The following is a 19,891-nucleotide window of genomic DNA, read 5'->3' as shown; positions in this document are numbered from 1 at the left end:
GTGTGGTCCAAGGACTCCCACCATGCAAATCACTTGGGGTGAGATGGAAGGGAGTGGGGGCAGGGGTATAGGAAATTCGGGTTTCCAGACCTGCCTAGAGCTCATGCATCAGCATTTCCTTGGGTAAAGCCAGAGAATCTGCAGTTAGGGGAATTCTTATATACCTTCACTTTTAAGAACCACTATCTTACAAGGACACTCTAAAGGCAGATTCCAATAACAGGTCACTTACCACAGGCCTGCTTACACTGCTAAGCACAATATCTACAATTATCTCAGCTGTTCCTCACAATAATATTGTAAGGTATAATAGATATTTATTATCCTCCCTTGCACTTATGCTGCTTTCTCCAGTTTCATCTCCAAAGGTCAAATCCAAAGGCCTCTAAACAGTCTCACCTAAACTGGCCAGGATGAAACATCAAGTCATCAAAGCCTCTCCAACTCTCTGTTACCCACCTGCTAAATGTGGATGCTCCCCATGGTTTCAGCTTCCACTCTCTTCTCTCACTCCATGCCAGGCGTTCTTCACCCTTGCTGCACATTAGAATCACCTGGGGAGTTTTTAAAATATCCCATGCCCAGACTGCAACCCAGCCAAATTATATCAGAATCTCTGAAGGTGAGTCCTGAGCTCCTCAGTTGATTTCAACGGACAGCAGAGGCTGAGGACCCCTGCGTGGGTCTCACTCTTACAGATTCAGTCACTCCCAGGGCCTCAAATACCATCTGGAGAGAGCCAAATCTATACCTGTAGCCCTCATCTTCCTCCAGAGTTCCAGACTTGTGCTTCCCACAGCCTTGTGAGTGTCTCCACCTGCATGCCCTGCAGGAACTCAGCAAGGACAAACCTTACTTAACTCTGTATCCCCCATCACACACCATGATTCCTCTCCTGTATGCAGTTCAGCCATTCTCCCAAGGCCTAAGAAGGAAACTCTGGAGATGCCCCTAACTCCTCTGTCATCCCTTCCTCAGGCACTATGCTGCTGACTATGTGTTCTCTTCATCCACAACTGATCATCTCTCTCAAAAATGCCGTGAATCGGCCGGGCGCAGCGGCTCATGCCTGTAATCCCAGCATGCTGGGAGGCCAAGGTGGGCAGATCACCAGGTCAGGAGATCGAGACCATCCTGACTAACACGGTGAAACCCCGTCTCTACTAAAAAAAAATACAAAAAGTTAGTCGGGCATGGTGGCACACGCCTATAGTCCCAGCTACTCAGGAGGCTGAGGCAGGAGAATTGCTTGAACCCGGGAGGCAGAGGTTGCAGTGAGCCAAGATAACACCACTGCACTCCAGCCTGGTCAACAGAGACAGACTCCATCTCAAAAACATAACAATAAAAAAAAAGCCATGAATTCTGCATTCCACTCTATAACTTATCAGTGTTTATTTGAATATTCAAATTGTGATTCCACTGAGTAAAACAGATTTTCAGCAGACTATATTCGCTGGCACACAGCCTCCTGCCCCAGACACCTGCACCCAAGTCTAAGGAGTGCATTGCTCCCCTCCCTTTTCCCCCGGGTGTTATGGGCAGATGGCGTCCATTCTCCCACATACTTCTGCCTTGGGACAGTGTTAAGAAGAGAATGACTCTCATACCACTGGTGAAATATGGGATTATTTTAGGCAATACAATAACAAATACTTTTCAATGTAATGATTATGATTTAATAATTATTTGAAGATATTTAGAAAAAAAAGTTAACCATATCAAACTTGCAATTTCTGAATGCAGGTTCAAAAGCTCCTTTTTGAAATAAATGTATTTTGTAATGAGTAGACTTTTTTCAAAGTAAATAAATGGTGGTGAGGTGGGGCAAAAATAACAGAGGTACCCTTCACATGACTGATCATTAGTGACCACACTGCCCCCTTGGGCTTGATAAGCCTTCAGTTGCCTTTCCCACAGGCCTCTGCTCCCTCCCCCAGAGACCCTTTTAAACTGCTAGCAATCTCCCCCTTGTGCTGTGGGCTGCCTGTTTCCCTGCCTCCTCTCAAAACAGTGAGCATCTAGGAGACAAGGACTGTGCCTGCTTCATGCCAGGAACCTGGCCGAAGTAGCCTTCTACATCAACAGGAGCTGGAACAGAGATGGCAGAGGACATGTGGCATGATCCTGTCCTCCATCAGGGAAAAGTGCTAAGCTCCGCAGGAGAAGCTGCCAGAGAGAGATGTCATGCAAAACTCCCCACTCCCTCACCAGTTCCCAGGAATTCCAGTGCCCACAGGGAAGCTTCTATGATAGGCAAGGTGTCCCCTAGACCAGAATCATGGTCTCCGGTCACAGAAGGCAGAAGACTGCCCTCCTTCAACAAACCTGCCGAATCTCCTGAATGTTACACGCACCGCATGAAGATAAAAACTCAACAGCACCATCACTAGGAACACAAACAAGGTCTCTGGGATCCTACATTCAACTGATTTCTAGGTACAGCTGTCTCAGTTTAGGGAATGATTTTTGCTGTGGCTTTTAATCCCAGAATTAACAATACATACAAACTGGAAAGGGGAAAATGGAGAAAATTCTAAGTATCGTTTTATTTACAGAGACCATTCTGTAATAAACTGTCTAAAATGGTGAGTTTCCTTCCTACTCTAAAATCATGGTTTATCAAATTCAGTTCACTTAGAACTTTTCAGAAACACTGCTATGAAATACTTATTAAAATGAAAAATGTACATACCCTTTGGTCCAGCAGTTTCATTTCTAGGAATTTGTCACTCATGTGCCTCATGCCAGAGGTGCCAGGATGTTCACAACACCATTACTTGCAATGGTGAAAGGTTGGAAATAATCTAAATGTTTATTATTAGGGGAATGGTTACATAAACTATATTTAATTCATACAATAGAATACAATGCAATCTAACAATGAGTGAGCTATCTATGTACCAATGTAGAATAATATCTAATATATTAAAAGCAAAGGGTAAAACAGCACATATGGCATAATGTGTATGTGTATTTGTTGGCACACGCATAAATTACATCTGAAAAATACCAAAGAAACTGATAAAATCATACCTCCAGAGGAAGAAGTGGGGATGAGGAGACAGGAAGCGTTGGAGAGATACTCACATTCTCTTTTGTCTCTTTCAAATTATGAACCAGTTATAGGTATTACCTATTTAGACAACCCTTTTAAAAAGAAACATAGCTATGAGTTAAAGTAAAAATGCCTTATTTTATTTGTTCAACTAATATTCATTGTCTACCCCTGACCCACAAGTGTGATAACGAGATACACAGTCAGGAATTTGCTAAGGCTTTGGTCCTATCTGTTTGACAGTCTCCTTGGCACAGAAACAGCCAAAGTTCAACTCAGTCAGCTTGGAGATCTATCTGAAGTCTCGGAGGAGGAGGCAGTTCATATTTTCAAAGTGTTCAAATTAGCCTGCCGTAAACTTAAAAGCAGATGTGATAGCAAGATCAAATGAGTTTTGAAACTTACCAGCGGTATCTTTTCAAACCATATAAAATAGGAGTTTTTTGAGCTTTTGCTGTGTGGCAGCAGCAAGAGTCAAAGAGTAGCTACTGGCTTGGCCCAGAGAAACCAGCTAGTTAACAGTTTGGTGTGGAATTCACAAACCCCTCAAACCTTTGTCTATCTGGCAAAGAAAACACACACACACACACACACACACACAGACCACCCTAACCCCAGGAATCTCCTCTTTCTAAATATAGCAGGAAACTGCCCAGTCTCCAGCTTACCCAGGGCAGCGTTCTGTGCCTTCCAACCAAGGTGAAATGAGCCAGACACAAACATGCCATGACAGCTCGTGGCCCACACTGCCAAGCTGTTTTCCTTACCATTTCCTCTCTCTCCATTCTGAGTTGCTAAAAAAATGTGTAAACCCCAGTCACTATAATTTGTAAAAATTCCTCTGGCTGCTAATGCTGTTGTTCTCGCCCTAAATAAACATGATTTCCTTCTTAGTCCCTGAGCCTGGAGGCCAGAATAGACTGTTAGATATGGGCAAAGCCCCATCCCATCTCCCATCTGACCTATAAGAACATGCCACTCAGAAAGCATATCAGGCAGTTCCAGGGCCAATAGTGACACATCCAATTAATTGTCATCTCTCTTTCCCTGGCACACATACACACACACTAAGTTTTTTTTTTTTCTATCCCTTGGTTGTTTTAGAATCAGTGTCAGTGTCTAACAGAACGGTCTGTTAAGGATGCTTCTGATTTAGCCAAAAGATTAAGCTTCAGAAACAATCTAACAGACTCAAAGGAGCACCAAACTATCAACCGGCTATAAGGATGCAAAGGACCTAAACAACAGATGTCAAAGGGCTTGTAAAAACTGGAGTCAGCAACCATTCCACTTGAAGGAATCCGTCTCAGGGAAATGCTGGAATCCACACACAAAAGCAGGTGTGCAAATAATCACTGCAGCACGCCTTCTAATAGTGAACAACGGAGACAATCCAAATATCCTTCAACAGGAAACTGAGTAAATACCAACTATGGCATATCCACATAAAGCTCTCTGTAGTCATTAAAAAGAATGCACTACATGCATGTACTGACATGGAAGGTCTTCAAGACAAATGATCAACTGGAAAAGCAAAACACAAAATAATCCTTATAGTATAATCCCATTTACGAAAAAATCACACAGAAAAAGGACAAGAAAAAATGCATACCAACCTGCTGACAATGATTGTTAACTAGGAAAAGTGGGTGCTTTTACACTGTACACGTCCATACTCTTTGATGCTTGCATGAAAATGTATTCAGGAACTATCCATGTCATATTATTTTGTCTTTGCACTATAAGATTAGGTCATTCATTCATATTGTTAATTTTACCCCAAACCTAATCCTTCCCAAGCAAACTATTTTAGCAAATAGTACCATCATTCACATAACTGCTCAGGCCAAAAATATCTGAATCATTCTAGACTTCTTTCTTTTCTCTCATAGCCCATATGCTGTGCAGCAAATCCTGTGGGCTCTACTTCCAAAAATACCCAGCCTCTGACCACCATCTGTGATGCTGCCACCCTAGCCCACGGTGCCATCATCTCTCACCTCACCTATTACAACAGCTTCCTTACTGGTCATCTTGCCTCCATTCTTGCTCCACTACACTTGGTCTCTACACAGCTGCCTACATAATCTTTTTAAAGTACGAGTACGATTGTGGCACAGCCTTCCATGGCTTCCCATCACACTTAGAATAAAACTCTAAGTCCTTTCTAGAATTCAAGATCCCTATGACCTGGCCCTGGCCTATCTCTTCGTGCATTCGCCTTCACTCTGCTACAGTCACAACTGGCCGTGCCACTGGCCCCCAAACGTCCCATTCAATCTCCCCCCTAATGACTCCTACATGGGTTACCTCCATCCAAAAACTCATTAGTCTAGGGCTTTGGAGGACATGGTAAAGGCAGAGCAGGTTCTCCATATTTGCTGAACGAAACTCTTCTTCTGATTGCAAAAAATATATAATTTGAAACAGAATGGGTTATAATTTTAAAAGTTAAAATGAGGCTCACTCAGAAACTTAAATCTAGAAAAACTACTTTGACTGCTAGGTTATTATTCCTCCACTGGCTAATTTTTAGAAATGCAATGGCCTTGACAGGATAACAAAGTCCGCTTTACAACTTGCTTTCCCCAGTAGCTCAGCGGTGATAACAGTTCTTCCTTGGCCAGTTCTCATTTTGTACATTGAGAGGGCTTGGATCATTAGCTTATGCAGGCCAGAATTAGGAAGTCCAGCCTGTGGCATCTGCCCAGAGCGATGCCCACTGGCCTAACAAGAGCAGAAATCCGAACCACAGCCTCATAAGAACCACCTTCCTAATTCCTGAGATCCTGAAACTGATCAGTTAAATACATCTAAGGTGGAAGCACATGGAAACAAATAGTCCCCAAAAGAGGGCAAATGGAGAAAATATACTAAGTGCTGTTCACTTAATCATCAAAAGTTTTATGGGACAAAGTAAAGGAAAAAAAAGATCTGAATAGACATTTCAGCAAAGATGATGCACCAATGGCCAACAAACACATGAAAAGCTGCTCATCCTCATTGGTCACCAGGATAATGCAAATTAATACCACAATGAGATACCACTTCACACCCACTAGAGTGGCTACAATCAAAAAGAAAGACAACAACAAGTATTGGTGAGGATGTGGAGAAATCAGAATCCTCATACATTGTTGGTGGGAATGTGAAACGGTGCTTCTGTTATGGAAAACAGTATGGTAGGTTTTTTAAATAAACACAAGTTTAAATTAAACTTAAACATAAATTTACCATACAACCCAGCAAAATTCTATTCCTAGGTAAAAAATGAAATTAGAAGTGAAAACATATATACACATGAAGACACGTATGCAAACATTCATAGCAGCATTATTCATAAGAGCAAAAAACTGGAAACGACCCAGATCATCAGCTGGTGAATGGATAAACAACTTATGGTTTACAAAATGGAGTATTTTCTAGCAATAAAAAGGAACAAACTACTGATACATGCTACAACACGATGAGCCTCAAACACAGCATGCTTAGTGAAAGAAGCCAGATGCATAAGACTACATATTATATGATTCCATTTAGCTTAATTTTTCAGAGAAGAGAAATCTATAGAGACAGAAAATAGTAGATCAGTGGTTGTATGAGGCTTCAGACAAAAATGCAGTGCCTGCAAATGAGCATGAGAAAGCTTTTTGGGGTGCTAAAAAATGTTCTAAAACAGGACTAGGATGATGGTTGCATAACTCTGTAACTACAAACCACTGAATTATACACTTAAGAAAAGTGAGTGGCTAGGAGCCGTGGTTCATGCCTGTAATCCCAGCACTTTGGGAGGCCAAGATGGGAGGATCACCTGAGGCCAGGAGTTCAAGACAAGCCTGGGCAACAACAAAGTGAGACCCCCACCTCTACAAATAATAAAAACAATAAAAAATAAAATTTTAAAAGGTGAATTTTATGGAATGTAAATTATAATTCAATTAACCTTTTATGAAAAATTCCCCTAAAAATATGCTGATCTGAAGCAAGTAACTGCTTTGAAAGGAATAAATATAAATACAGTGTTCTTGTGAGAGACAACCATGATAAATTGATATGTCAATTCCAAGTGTTAGTGATCATACTGAAGGGAAACGAAATGGAAAGAAAAAAAAATACGTTTTTATGACTTTAAAAGAGAAAGAACAGTCTTTCTTAATGACAGCTGTTGATAATTAAAACTCAGCAATAAGATATTCACCCATGAAAAGAAATGAAATCCTAACACATGCTATTAACATGGATGAACCTTGAAAATATTTTGCTAAGTGAAATAAGCCAGATATTTATGACAAATATTGTATAATTCCACTTATAAGAAGTACATAGAATAGGCAAATTAATAGAGACAGGAGAATAGAGCTTACCAGGGTTGGGGTAGGGGAAAGTGGGGAGTTATTGTTTAATGGGAACAGAGTTCCAGTATGAGATTATGAAAATGTTCTCGAAAGAGATAGCAATTATACAACACAGTGAACATGCTGAAAACCACTGAATTATATACTTAAAAATGACTAAAGTGGTAAATGTTGTGTTATGTATATTTTACAACAAACAAACCTCAACAAAGAGAAATAACCCAAATAAACACGGGCAAAAGATCTGAAGACCCCTCACCAAAGAAGATATGCAGATGGCAAGAAAGCAATATGAAAAGATGCCAAACATCATATGTCATAAGGAAATAGCTAAATTTTTTTAAATGAGATACCACTACACACCTAGTAGGATGGTCAAAATCCAAAACACAGACAAACCTGGTGAGAATGCAAAACAGTACAATCAGTTTGAAAGCCGGTTTGACAGTTCTTAAAAAAACTACACGTACTATTTTATTTTATATATATATACATTACTATATAATCTAACAATTATACTCGTTGGTATTTACCCAAATGAGTTAAAAACTTATTTCCACATATAAACTGCATGCAAATGTTTATATCAGCTTTATTCATAATTGATAAAACTTGGAAATGACCAAAATGTCCTTCAATAGATGAAAAGATAAACTATGGCACATCTAGATAACAGAATATTATTCAGCAATAAAAAGAAATGAGCTACCCCGCCATAAGAGGACATGAAAGAACCTTGAGTACACATCGCTAAGTGAAAAAAAGCCAATCTGCAAAGGCCACATACTGTTTAACTCCAACTATATGACATTCTGGAAAAGGTAAAACTAGAGAGACAGTAAAAAGATTAGTGGTTGCCAGGGGTTAGTGGGGAGGGAGGGATGAATAGGTGGAGCACATAGGATTTTTAGGGTAGTGAAAGTATTCTGTGTGATACCATGATGGTGGTTATATGTCATTACACATTTGTCAAAATCCACAGAATGTACAATATGAACAGTGAGCCCTAATGTAAACTACGGACTTTAGTTAATAATGTTATATTGATATTGGTTCATCAACTATAACAACTGTACTATGCTAATGCAGAGTGTTAGAAATAGTGGCAACTGGAAGGGACAGGTATGAGGCGCTATGTGGGAACTTTCTATACTTCCCACTCAATTTTTCTGTGAATCTAAAACTGCTGTTAAAAAGAAAGAAAGAAAGAAAGAAAGAAAAGTCCATTAATGATTTGAAGTGCAGGGGAGGAGGGTTTAAGCCAAAGTCAACGAACTGAGAACTATAGACTGGATGCAAATTTATTCAGTCCAACTAAGAACACAGAATGGAGTAAAATGAAGGGATGTTTTTCAGCCAATGTTATATAAAAACTACAAAACTTTGTTTGAATTTAATCTGCTGTCATTTATGTTTGTATGAGTAATATTCAAAATGTCAATTACTACCATTTACAAATAATTAGGAAATGCCTTTGCTTTTCTTTATTCACAAGGTACTGAAGCAAAGCAAAGGATCTGGGGAAAATATTTTGCTACCCAACTCCACATCCATTTGTTCCATTAGGATTTTCTGAGTAACATAATTACTCCTAAACAAAGCACGTTGGCATCGAACATCCTTTGAGAGTTTATGCCATTCAAGAAGTGCTTATGTATTGCAAAACGCCTATGCTTAATTCTAACAAGTACAAAAGGGTGACAGGCTTTAATTTAAAGCATGTAACTCAATGCTGACCTTTTTACTCTTGCTTTAAAAGGCAAAGAGGATGAACCACTTACTTACCTTACTGAATCATACCAAGAACAGGTTTTTGGCCTCTCTGTTCAATGCTATATTACTCAGTGAAAAGACAATCACTGATAATCATTCAGTGCTACCCCCAAAAGAAACTCTGCTGCTTTACAAAGCCAAGACATATTCAGCCACTCTCATCTGTCCCTCTAGCCTTCAAAGCCCGTGATGGAGAAAGAACTCCAAAACTTCAGAGGATAATACAAAATCTTAGCTGGTCTTTGCTACCCAGGGCTCGGAGTCTAAAAAACAACTGGCAATATTTTCACTTAATCAAGCACCTGCTGCATGTTTCTCCTTTACGGGATCTAGATCTATAAAGAATTTGCATCTCCATTGCCAGCATCTCATTCATAAAGTGGAAGTAATAGTAACAATGATCTACCTGAACTTTGGCAATCCCTAGAGGACAGTTTTATTGCCTATGATTAACACTCAAAACCAAGCTAAATCCAAAGAGCTAGAAATACTAGTTATAAAATAACTGTAAAATAAAATAAAATATGGCTATAAAATAAAGCCACAAAAGTTTAGAGCTATAAGAGAACATAGATTATCTAAACCCAGTGTTTATATAATTATGTATTTATGTTTAAGTTGTACTGGGAAAACACTTCTGTTTATAGATGCGATAAACATGACTGAAGAAAAATAATACACAAACATTAATATAGTAGTACACAACGCAGCAAGCATCTCACGATATCGGAATGTCTGAAATCCAGGACACAGTGGTTGACTCCACCCTCTATTTTTAGAGGTCACCTGACCTGATCAAATAGTAGTTACTAGTGGTAGAATATATTAGCAGAGCTGGACGTAGAGAGAACAGAACACCAAGACCCCCATCAGTCTTTCCTCCAGATTACAGGGCTGATCCATTCCATTAGACAGCTTAAAGAACCCTTCAACTCTATCACTGCAATGTTTCTCCCTACCAAAGAATTCTTGCCCCAAAAACTAGTAGTAGGAAAACTGCAAGTCACCCAAACGCACCCTCCTCAGATTCAATGCCAAAATAGAAAACACAAGTCCAAATTCTAGGGCTTGGTGCAAGAGGTTCCATTCCGGGCAAGTGAGATGGGGCAGAAGTAAGAGCTCTGCACTGGCAGGGACTCCATCTCTGGCTCAAACCAGGTGGATTCAAAAGCTCTAGTCCTGCTGCTAGAGCTGTGTGACTCAGAGGTAGTGCTTCCCCCAGTCTCTGTTTTCTCATTTGCAAAATGAATCTAAGCACATGAGATAATTATATGTGAAGCAGTGCCTGGAAAGAAGTACACCTCTGTAAGCACAGGAGTAGCAAAATATTCACTCCTACACCCTCAGTGCCCAGTGCAGTATCCAGTACACCACAATCACACTAAAAGTTTTCTGAGTGAAGCAGAGAACCCACTAAAGCCAGCCTGAGGTTCAATCAAAATTCCTGGGCCCAACCTGTAAGTGGGCCCCTAACTTACTCCAAACCAGGGACCCACATCCCCTAAACCAAGAATGGCCTTGATTATTGACAAAGGAAGGGTCTGTTCATATGTTTCAGGTAAGGCACAGCCTAAGAATCTGCCTCTAAGAAACCTCATCACATCACAGTCCTGTGTTCATTTCATCCCAAAAGATTGGCACTTTGGGCTGCCCTGGCATTCTATTGTCTCTCTCTTCATTTTTAGAAGCAACAAGCTGACAAAATGACATCTCAGGCACCTGACTTTTGTAAGTGCCCTTTAAAGAGGCCTGGGAACAATTCCCACAGCTACGACTCTACTCTGCTAAGGCAACATTTCTTAGCTGAAAGGTATCACCTACTAAGAAATCCATCACAGAAACAGATACAATAACAGAGTCAGAGACAATTCCACTATCTGCCTTCATGTGGTTCCTGATTCTTAAAACTAAAAGATGGACTGAGCTATTTTTAAATGGGGAGACTGAAAAGGCACCAAAAATGTTCTCACAATCCAAAGCACTCATCCCTAGAGCACGCTTATTTGGCCAGAAAAAGAAACTCTCTGGCTCTGCAAAAGTGAAGCAGAATGCAAAATTGCATCTCTCCCCTTGTACCAAAAGGAAAAAACGCAAAAATGGTTTTACAAAAGGTCCAAGAATCTTTGAAATACCTTTGAACTTCTTTCTGAGGATTATGGACATTCCTTCTCAGACCTTTACAAGGATAACGGGAGAGGTAAAAAGGAGAGCTTGGGAGCAGGAGAGGGAGAGAGTTGGGACATGTACATTCTATTTTTAAACCCTCGCCCACAGTTTAGAGTAAAGGAACACTCTGATTCTCTACTCCCACCCCTATCACCTTCTGCTAAACACAAGAATCAGAACCTGCGCACGTACTGATTCTAGATTTAGAGATTACTGGCTGCCAATACTCCAAGGAATCGCAAGCTAACCAAGCATTCCACCCAGGGAACCCGGCGACCTGACTAGGCTGGAGCTGCGTACAGGGAGCGAAGCAGTCACAACCCGCCTTTTCCCAAGGGGAGGCAGCGCCCCCTCGGCAGGGCACGCTCCATTCTCACGGCTGGGCACTCAAGGCTGAGCAACTCTGCCCCTAAGAGAGCTGGAGCTGTGGACACGATGGGATCTGCCCGCAGGCTGCCGCGCGCTCTGCACTCTGGCCCCACTCCTGGGACACCTGCTTGCCGCACACGCCCACGCCCACCCGCGCTGCCCCAGAGCACCACCCGCTCTGGGTCACCTCCCGACCATCCCCGAACGCAAAAGGCGGGGCGACGGGTCTCTCTCTTCATCTGATGGTTGCTGGTTCGCCTGCTTTACGTATCCTTCCTGCCTCGGAGGCGTCGACACCCGTCCCCCAGTGTACCGGGAGCAGAAACCCGGCAGACGCGCGGGCAACCCGGGCTAAGCGCCACCTCCCAGTCCCTCCCGCCCCGGAGCCGCGTCCCCGCGGGGCTCGGGACACTCACTCTTGAGCGCACTGATGAGTGACTTCCCGTCCTTGATGAGCTCCTTGATGAATTTGTTGGTCTTGTCCAGCTCTGCTTCGTGCGACTTGAGCGTCTCTCGGAAGTGCGGACTATCGAGGCAGCAGTCGCTGAACTCGAGCGCTGGGAGCCCCATGGTGCCCGCGGCGCCCAGCCGGGGGGCGCGCCTCCGCCGGGGCCCGGGCCGCCCGCCGCCCAAAGCACTCACGCGGCGGGACCCCGGCCGGCTCCCCCGACGGCCGCCGGCTCCACAGGTGTGGCGCTGGCTCACTCCCCGCGCGGTGTCCGCCGGCGCGCAAGACTCCCGAACCGAGCTCGGACCCGGCCGAGGTGCTGCTGTTCGGGGCGCGGGCAACGGAGCGGATCGCGAGCAGGAAACGCAGCGCGGACCCACAGCGGCGCCGGGAAGCGAGCGAGCGGGCGAGCGAGTGCAGACGCCGCCTCCCCGCCTCCTTCGCTAGCTAGCTCTCGGCAGCCTCGAGCGCCCTCTCACAGCAGCCTCAGCCGCCCCGCCGGTGTCTGGGCCGCTCGAACCTGCTAGCGATGACTTAATCCCCGCTGGGCCAATCAGCGCACCCTCCCCTGCCCGAGCCTCAGGCCGCCCGGGGACGCCCGGCCCTTCCGCGGTCTTGATCCAATCAAAGGGGCCTGGAGGCAGGGTCTGCGGTTGGGGGCGTGGCCCTCGCCAACGCCTAGGTCCGCAGCGCAAACTCCGCCTCCTCTTGCCCTCCCAGCGTTGCAGACCCCGAAACCTGGGGGTGAGCGTTGCTGTGCACCCGCCCCCGCTACGTTGCCCGCCTACTCCAGCCGGAATCCGAGCCGCGCATGGCGAGTCTGCTTGTCCTGGGGGACGAAGAGCCTCGATGTGCCAAGCATGAAAAACCTGGGATCTAGGGCTGCAGTTCACCACCGCCTGCCCTGCACTGCGGGGCAAGCGATTTTACACTCAAAATACAGCCCCCTGCTCCGGGAGAATCCCGAGCGACCAAACGCTCCTCTTCCAGTCAGGCAGAAAAAAAAATGTTATTTGCATCTTAAAATTACCAGCTCTTGCCTGCAGTCTTCCCGCCCCCTACGGTCCGTCCCCCTCACGGCCACTCCTGCTCAGAACCCGCCCACGGCTCCCCTCAGCCGAAGAAGCTCGCATCATTACTAGAATTTCAGCCGCCTGTTATTTTCCTGCTCTGCATCTAGCACAATTTTACATAATAAGATGACAGTCTACTGCCTATCATCCTTCACTACACGGTAAGCCCCACGAGGGCAAGTGCCCCTGCAATTTTCTTGTCCGCTGTTGCATCCTGGCACCTAGCACAGTGGCTGGCATTTAATAACAGATATTGAGCACTTACTATGTGCTATGTGTGCTACGGTGATTGATAAATGTTTGTAGAATAAATGAATGGATCCTTTCCCAGAGCCATCTCCACCTCCCACGCCCAGTGCTTGCCCTGTAGTCCCTCTGTTCGACCGCAGGACTCAATTCTGGCATCTCACTCGTTGCACTTGTCAGGCTGGGTCCCACAGGGTGTCTAGTGCTGAATTGTTAACTCCTGGAGGATAGGGACTGTCCTTGAATAAATTATCTCTATGTCTAGGAACCAACAGCCCACCTTCAGCTACGTGGGGGCTTCATGTTTGTTTGGGTTGGTTTGTTTTTTAAATAGGTCTGCTATGTGCAGGCACTAGCCTAGATGGTAAGAATACAAAGATGAATAACAGAATGAATTTAGCTGCTGATGGAATGAGGTGGGATGGAAGCAAACAAGCGATAACCATGCCTTGTGATAGAAGGCCTGGGTGCTTGGGAACATGGATTTTTCACTCAGGAGGGGTCAGAGGTGTCCCATCTATATTAAGAAAGCAATTGATGTATTAAATTCATAAATGGAGCATGGCGGCTCACACCTGTAATCCATAGCTTTTGGAGGCCAGGTGAGAGGATTGCTTGGGGTCAAGAGTTCAAGACCATCTTGGGCAATATAGCGAGACCCCCACATCTCTACAAAAAAATTGTAAAATAAATAAGTAAATGTATAAATAAATGAATGTGATCTGTTTGATAGGTGTATCTACAAATTTAGACTTGATAGCAAGTCCAGACAGCTATCTGATAGATAATTACAACCCAAAAATAATTGTTCTTCACTTGCCAAAGATGAGAAAGATCTAGAATGGAAACCCTATGAAAGTAAATCTGTTTAATGCTTTATCTTGAGCACCTAAAGGTAGGTGTTCTGGTTATCTATTAATACAGAATAAATGATACCAAAAGTTAATGGTTTAAGACAACAGCAATCATTTTATTTTCTCTCACAATCTCTGTAGGTTAGGAATTTAGGGAAGCCAAAGGCTTGAGGTCTCTCATGTGATTGCAGTTGGATGGTGATAGGAGCTGGAGGAGTGGATGGTTAGCTGGGCATCTCCCACTTTTCAGGTAGACTCAGGGCTTCTCCATATGGCCTTTCTCTGTGGCCCAGTTTAGGCTTCCTCACAGTATGGCAGCCTTAAGGCTCCAGTGTGAACATATACAGCTCACAAGGGGAAAGGTGTATCACCCTTTATGACCTAGCCTTGTGAGGTGAGAGGCCTGCAGGACTTGTTTTCCAATCACAACCCCACTGATCAAACCAGGATTCATTCCAAATGGGATCAGTGAAGCAGCCAGCAGAAACCAGCAGGCAAGTAAAAAAGACACTTTTAGTTGCCCTCACTGCTCATTAGCATAGAGACACTCCCACCATTGCCATGACAGTTTACAAATGCCATTGCAACAGGCCATGGCAATGGCCTGGAAGTTACCTTATATGGTTCTGGAAACTCCCTGCCCCTTTCCAGAAAGTTCTAAATAACCCACCTCTTAATTAGCATATAATTAAAGGTAGGTATAGGTACAGTTGCCAACAGCCCTGTACACTGCCCATCCTGAGCACACTCCCTATGGGATAGCCCTGTTCCACAAGGAGCAGCACTGATTCAATGAAAGTTGCTTTCTCTTACCACTGGCTTGCCCTTGAATTCTTTTCTGGGCAAAGCCAAGAAGCCTTCTGGGCTAAGCTGCAATTTTGGGTCTTGCCTGCCCTGAATCACTTGGAAGCCACATACTTCTACAACTTTCATTGGCTACAAGCAACTCATAAGCCCACCCAGATTCAAAGGGAAGGAGATTAGACTGTACCTCTTGATGGGGGAATGACAAGAATGGGAGACATTATCGTAGCTATTTCTGAAAAACATAATCTGCCACAGTGGGGCCAGCATAAATGGTAACATTCAATACATGCTAAATGAATGAAATAAAATGTGATCCACAATTATTTGTTTTATCCCATTGAGGAATAGTAGGCAAATGTGTGTAAAATAATATATATGTATTAATAATAACAACAATAATATATCAGCTATCATTTGTTAAGCTCTCAGTTTATGCCAGGCACTATGGTAAATTATTTACATGCATTTATAGCTGGTGTAGTGGCACACGCCTTTAATCCCAGCTACTCAGGAAGCTGAGACACAAGAATTGCTTGAGCCCAGGAGGCAGAGTTTGCAGTGAGCTGAGGTCATGCCACTGCACTCCAGCCTGAGTGACGGAGCGAGACTCTGTCTCAAAAAACAAACAAAAAAATTATTTACATGCATATAATCCCTACAGGGTGATACTGGTACTATGATAGTTCTCATATTTTCAGATAAGAAATTGAGGCCCAGAGTTGTAACTTGAACCAGCTTACCCAGATAATATTAATAATTCTATGTGGCACAAACATATAACTTAATATGTCCATTCACAGACAAATATGTAAATATGTGAATAATGTGTAAATTTCTCATAAATTTAATCTGAAATTTCCACAAAAGACCTCCCACACTTTCAGCAGTATTACTAGAAAGAGAGAATCAGAATGCAGCAGTACAGGCTGGGTGTGGTGGCCCAAGCCTGTAATCCCAGCACTTTGGGAGGCCGAGGCAGGCAGATTACTTGAGGTCAGGAGTTCGAGACCAGCCTGCCCAACATGGTGAAACCCCGTCTCTACTAAAAGTAAAAAAAAAATTAGCCGGGCGTGGTGGTGAATGCCTGTAGTCCCAGCTACTCGGGAGGCTAAGACCGGAGAATCACTTGAACTTGGGAGGCAGAGGTTGCAGTGAGCTGAGATCGCACCACTGCACTTCAGCCTGGGTGACAGAGTGAGACTGTCTCAAAAAAAAAAGGAGAATGCAGAAGTACAGAAACTGGCGCATGGAGGGTGCAGTTGTCTTTCTCCTCCCAGAAAATCAGCTCATGAGGGTAGAGATTTTGTATTATTCAATGCAGCAACCCCAGCTTAGAACAGCAATTGGAACTTCAAAGGTGCTGAACATCAATGGGAGGGACACATGTTTAATAAGAAAGAAACAGGACTCATGTGACAACATCAGTTATGGCCATGCACATAAATAGAAGAGAACAGTTAAGCCGCAGAAATCACTTTCATATGAAATAGAGAAACAATTTAGGCAACATTTGGCCTAAATCCTTTGGATAAATGTCTGAATTCCTTAAAATTAGCAATTAGTTCAAACAGTTCTGCTTTCAGTATCAGTATATTTTAAATCTACATTATTTCTGGCCTCAATGGTCCAAATAACTTTACACCTGCCATGCAATTACCTCCCATTTGTAGAGACTTCACCACTGGCAAAGCACTCCCATTTACATTGTCTCTGAGCCCATATAATCAGAAGTGGGCATGAACCAGTCACACATTGGTTCCTGAACACCAGCTTGTGAACAGATCTGATCCATGATGAAGCATTCATGGGTCCTTATGTAACTGAGAAGTTCAGGGGTAGATCCAGCTTCAAGGCAGCCTCTGGGGATCTAGAAGATGATAACAGCACAGGTTTCTCTCTCCATCCCCAAGCTGACCTTTGTCTGTGGTGGCTTCAGTCTCAGTGACTCTCTCAGCTTCTCCAAATTACGCCCAGCAATATTAGCAGGAAGAGGGTTTTCTAAGAATTCCAATAGAAATGACAAGACTGGAGTCAAGGATAAAACAGCCCCACTCCAAAAACGTAAAGTACTGGGGTGAAGTTGTTCCACCAAAGGACAAGCACAGCGCATTTAACAGGGAAAACGGGGATCGCTGCTGCACAGGCAGAGGCAATAATGTATAGTACATTTGACCTGTCCCCAACTCCCTCACAATGAATGTGCCTCCTGCCACATTCTCATGGCCCCATAATTCTAGTTAGCACTTATTCATGCTTTTTTATGGTTGATACCATATTTTGCGCTGCACAATGACTTCTCCTGTTTATTATTACTAGATAAGATACCAGTTTTCCTATTTTAAAATAACAGCTTAAGGTTGATGTAAATGTTCTGTATCTCAGTTATGGTGGTGATTACACAGGCATTGCATTTGTCAAAACTCATGGGTGCGTTTTATTGTGTGTAAACCTCATTAAAGGTTGATTTTAAAAAATAATGATGATGGGCCCGGCGCGGTGGCTCATGCTTGTAATCCCAGCACTGTGGGAGGCCAAGGAGGGTGGATCATGAGGTCAAGAGATCGAGACTATCCTGGCTAACATGGTGAAAACCTGTCTCTACTAAAAATACAAAAAAATTAGCTGGGCGTAGTGGCACACGTCTGTAATCCCAGCTACTCGGAAGGCTGAGGCAGGAGAATCGCTTGAACCTGGGAGGCAGAGGTTGCAGTGAGCCAAGATCGCACCACTGCACTCCAGCCTGGGCGACAAAATGAGACTCTGTCTCAAAAATAATAATAATAATAAAATAATGATGATGGCAGTGATGCTGATATTTATTAAGCTTTTGCTGTGTAACAGGATCTGTGCTAAGCACTCTATTACATTTCCTTATTTAATGTTTACTACAATCCTGAGAATTAGATGCTGCTACCATCCCCATTTTACAGGTAAGGAAACTAAAGCTTAGAGAAGTAAGATGCCTAATGTAGTTACTGATAGAGCTAGGCTTAGAATTCAAATCTATCTGGCTTAAATAACTACATCCGTATAAAAATCTATAGAAATACATTGTATATGTCTAAAACCATTGTTAAATTATAATAGCCTAACACCTAAAACTTGAATGAGATCACATATGAATGACAGAGGAGCGATCTCATTATGAGCTGTATGTGGTTTTCCAGGGCTTTTTTCTGGTATGTCCCAAATATGTCAATAATTACACAAGCCTCTAATTTGCTTTAGCTTTAAATCACAGGCCCTACAATTTATGTAGAAGCAGTTGATTGAAACAGACATAAAATCCTCAATTTCCTTAAAGACAAAAGAATAATCTATCCTCATAAAGCCACGGGCTCATAGTTCTTTAAGGGAGGTAGCAGCACCTATTTAACATTCTTTGGCTCAAGAAATTAGTGAAACTCATAACATTTGTTCTACACAAGTTTTACATGTTAGCAATACTTTTATTTTCAGTTTTCATGATTTATTTCATGCTTACCACTTTTCTACCTAATATTCACTCTTTACCTTACTCATTTATTGAAAGTGCTTATATAACATTTACTGTATACCAGATATAGTTCTAAACACTTTAAAAATATTAACTCAATTAATACTTAGCAACCCTATTATTATCTTATCTCCCTTTATAGGGGAGGAAAGTGAAATGAATCACCTAAAATCATAAAACTAATGAGTGGCAGAGCTGAGATTCTCAAAAGGTAGTCTAGCTCCAGACTTAGGTTACGTTTCTAGCAGAACCCCAATGTGCCCAACTAAAGAATTTAATTTCTTAGGTTTTCACACAGCTGGTGGTGGCCATGTGCCACTTTTCTGACCACTGAGATACACTTGGAAGTGTGTTGGCTGGGGCCTTGGAAAGGTTTGTGTGTGTGTGTGTGTGTGTGTTTAAATAAAGAGACAACTGCTGACACACACCTTCTGCTTACTTCCTTTCCCTATTCTTTTTGCCTTGAATATGGATGCAATGCATGGAGCAGCAGCAGCCATCTTGCAGTCATGAAGATGAATACCACATGCTAAGGATGGCTGGATGGGAAAACAGAGGGAGCCAGGTAGCTTGGTGACACTCAAGAGCCACAACACCCATCTCCAGAGTACTCACCTCCCAACTACTCATCACATAAAGAGGGAAAAAGCAACCTATTTGTTTAAGCTACATTAATGGGGTTTCCTGTTACTCAAAGTCAAAACTACTCTAGTTGATATAATGCATTAATTATAAAACCTATTGTTTCACTTCCTCTTGGATTTTCAGCAGCTGCATTAATCCATGGTCTTTAGGTAGTTTTCAAATTAGAAAATCATAGTTTTAAGGATGATTTCTTAAACATTTAAAGATGATATCTGCATTTACAGGGCAGGAATATGTATTAAATGAGGAAAAGTATTTAAGAAAAAGGACAATCTATTGATAAAAATAAACTGTTCAAAAGCTGATATGAAACCAGAAAACTATCAAAGACAATTTCAACAGAGACCCAGAATTATCTGGGTCAATAAAAATAATTGGCCTATTCTTCTATAATTGTTGGTGCTAAAATGACCAAATAAATTAGTTCACTTCAGTAACCTAAACTCAAGCATTCCTATGTGCCTTGCTCTCTTTCTTGCCTCTGAGTCTTATACGTGAGTATATGCTTTAAATGGACAACAGCATATTATAGATCCTGAGAAATCCTGTGTTAAGTAATCCTTGAGATTTTGCTTAACCAAGTATTTCTCGTAGTTCTTTG

The 19,891-nt window shown here is 42.7% G+C and overlaps 1 protein-coding gene across 10 annotated transcripts in view; it reads right to left on the bottom strand.

Annotated features, from left to right (window-relative positions):
- ARHGAP26 (Rho GTPase activating protein 26) overlaps positions 1-12,847 on the bottom strand; it is a 454,090-nt gene extending 441,243 nt beyond the window's left edge. For 2 of the 10 annotated variants that reach the window (XM_054487310.2, XM_063665239.1), the window contains exon 1: positions 12,138-12,847. In XM_054487310.2, the coding sequence (XP_054343285.1) occupies positions 12,138-12,291 (154 nt within the window). In that variant the 5' untranslated portion in view covers positions 12,292-12,847. The remainder of the gene's footprint in view (positions 1-12,137) is intronic. The other 8 variants (XM_054487312.2, XM_054487319.2, XM_054487316.2 and 5 more) reach the window with 5 other exon arrangements.
- Between the last annotated feature and the right edge of the window lie 7,044 nt (positions 12,848-19,891).

The sequence above is a fragment of the Pongo pygmaeus genome, chromosome 4 (assembly GCF_028885625.2).
Source record: "Pongo pygmaeus isolate AG05252 chromosome 4, NHGRI_mPonPyg2-v2.0_pri, whole genome shotgun sequence".
In the NCBI taxonomy this organism is placed as follows: domain Eukaryota; kingdom Metazoa; phylum Chordata; class Mammalia; order Primates; family Hominidae; genus Pongo; species Pongo pygmaeus.
Note: the sequence above shows the minus strand (reverse complement) of the source record. Positions and strands in the feature narration are given on the sequence as shown.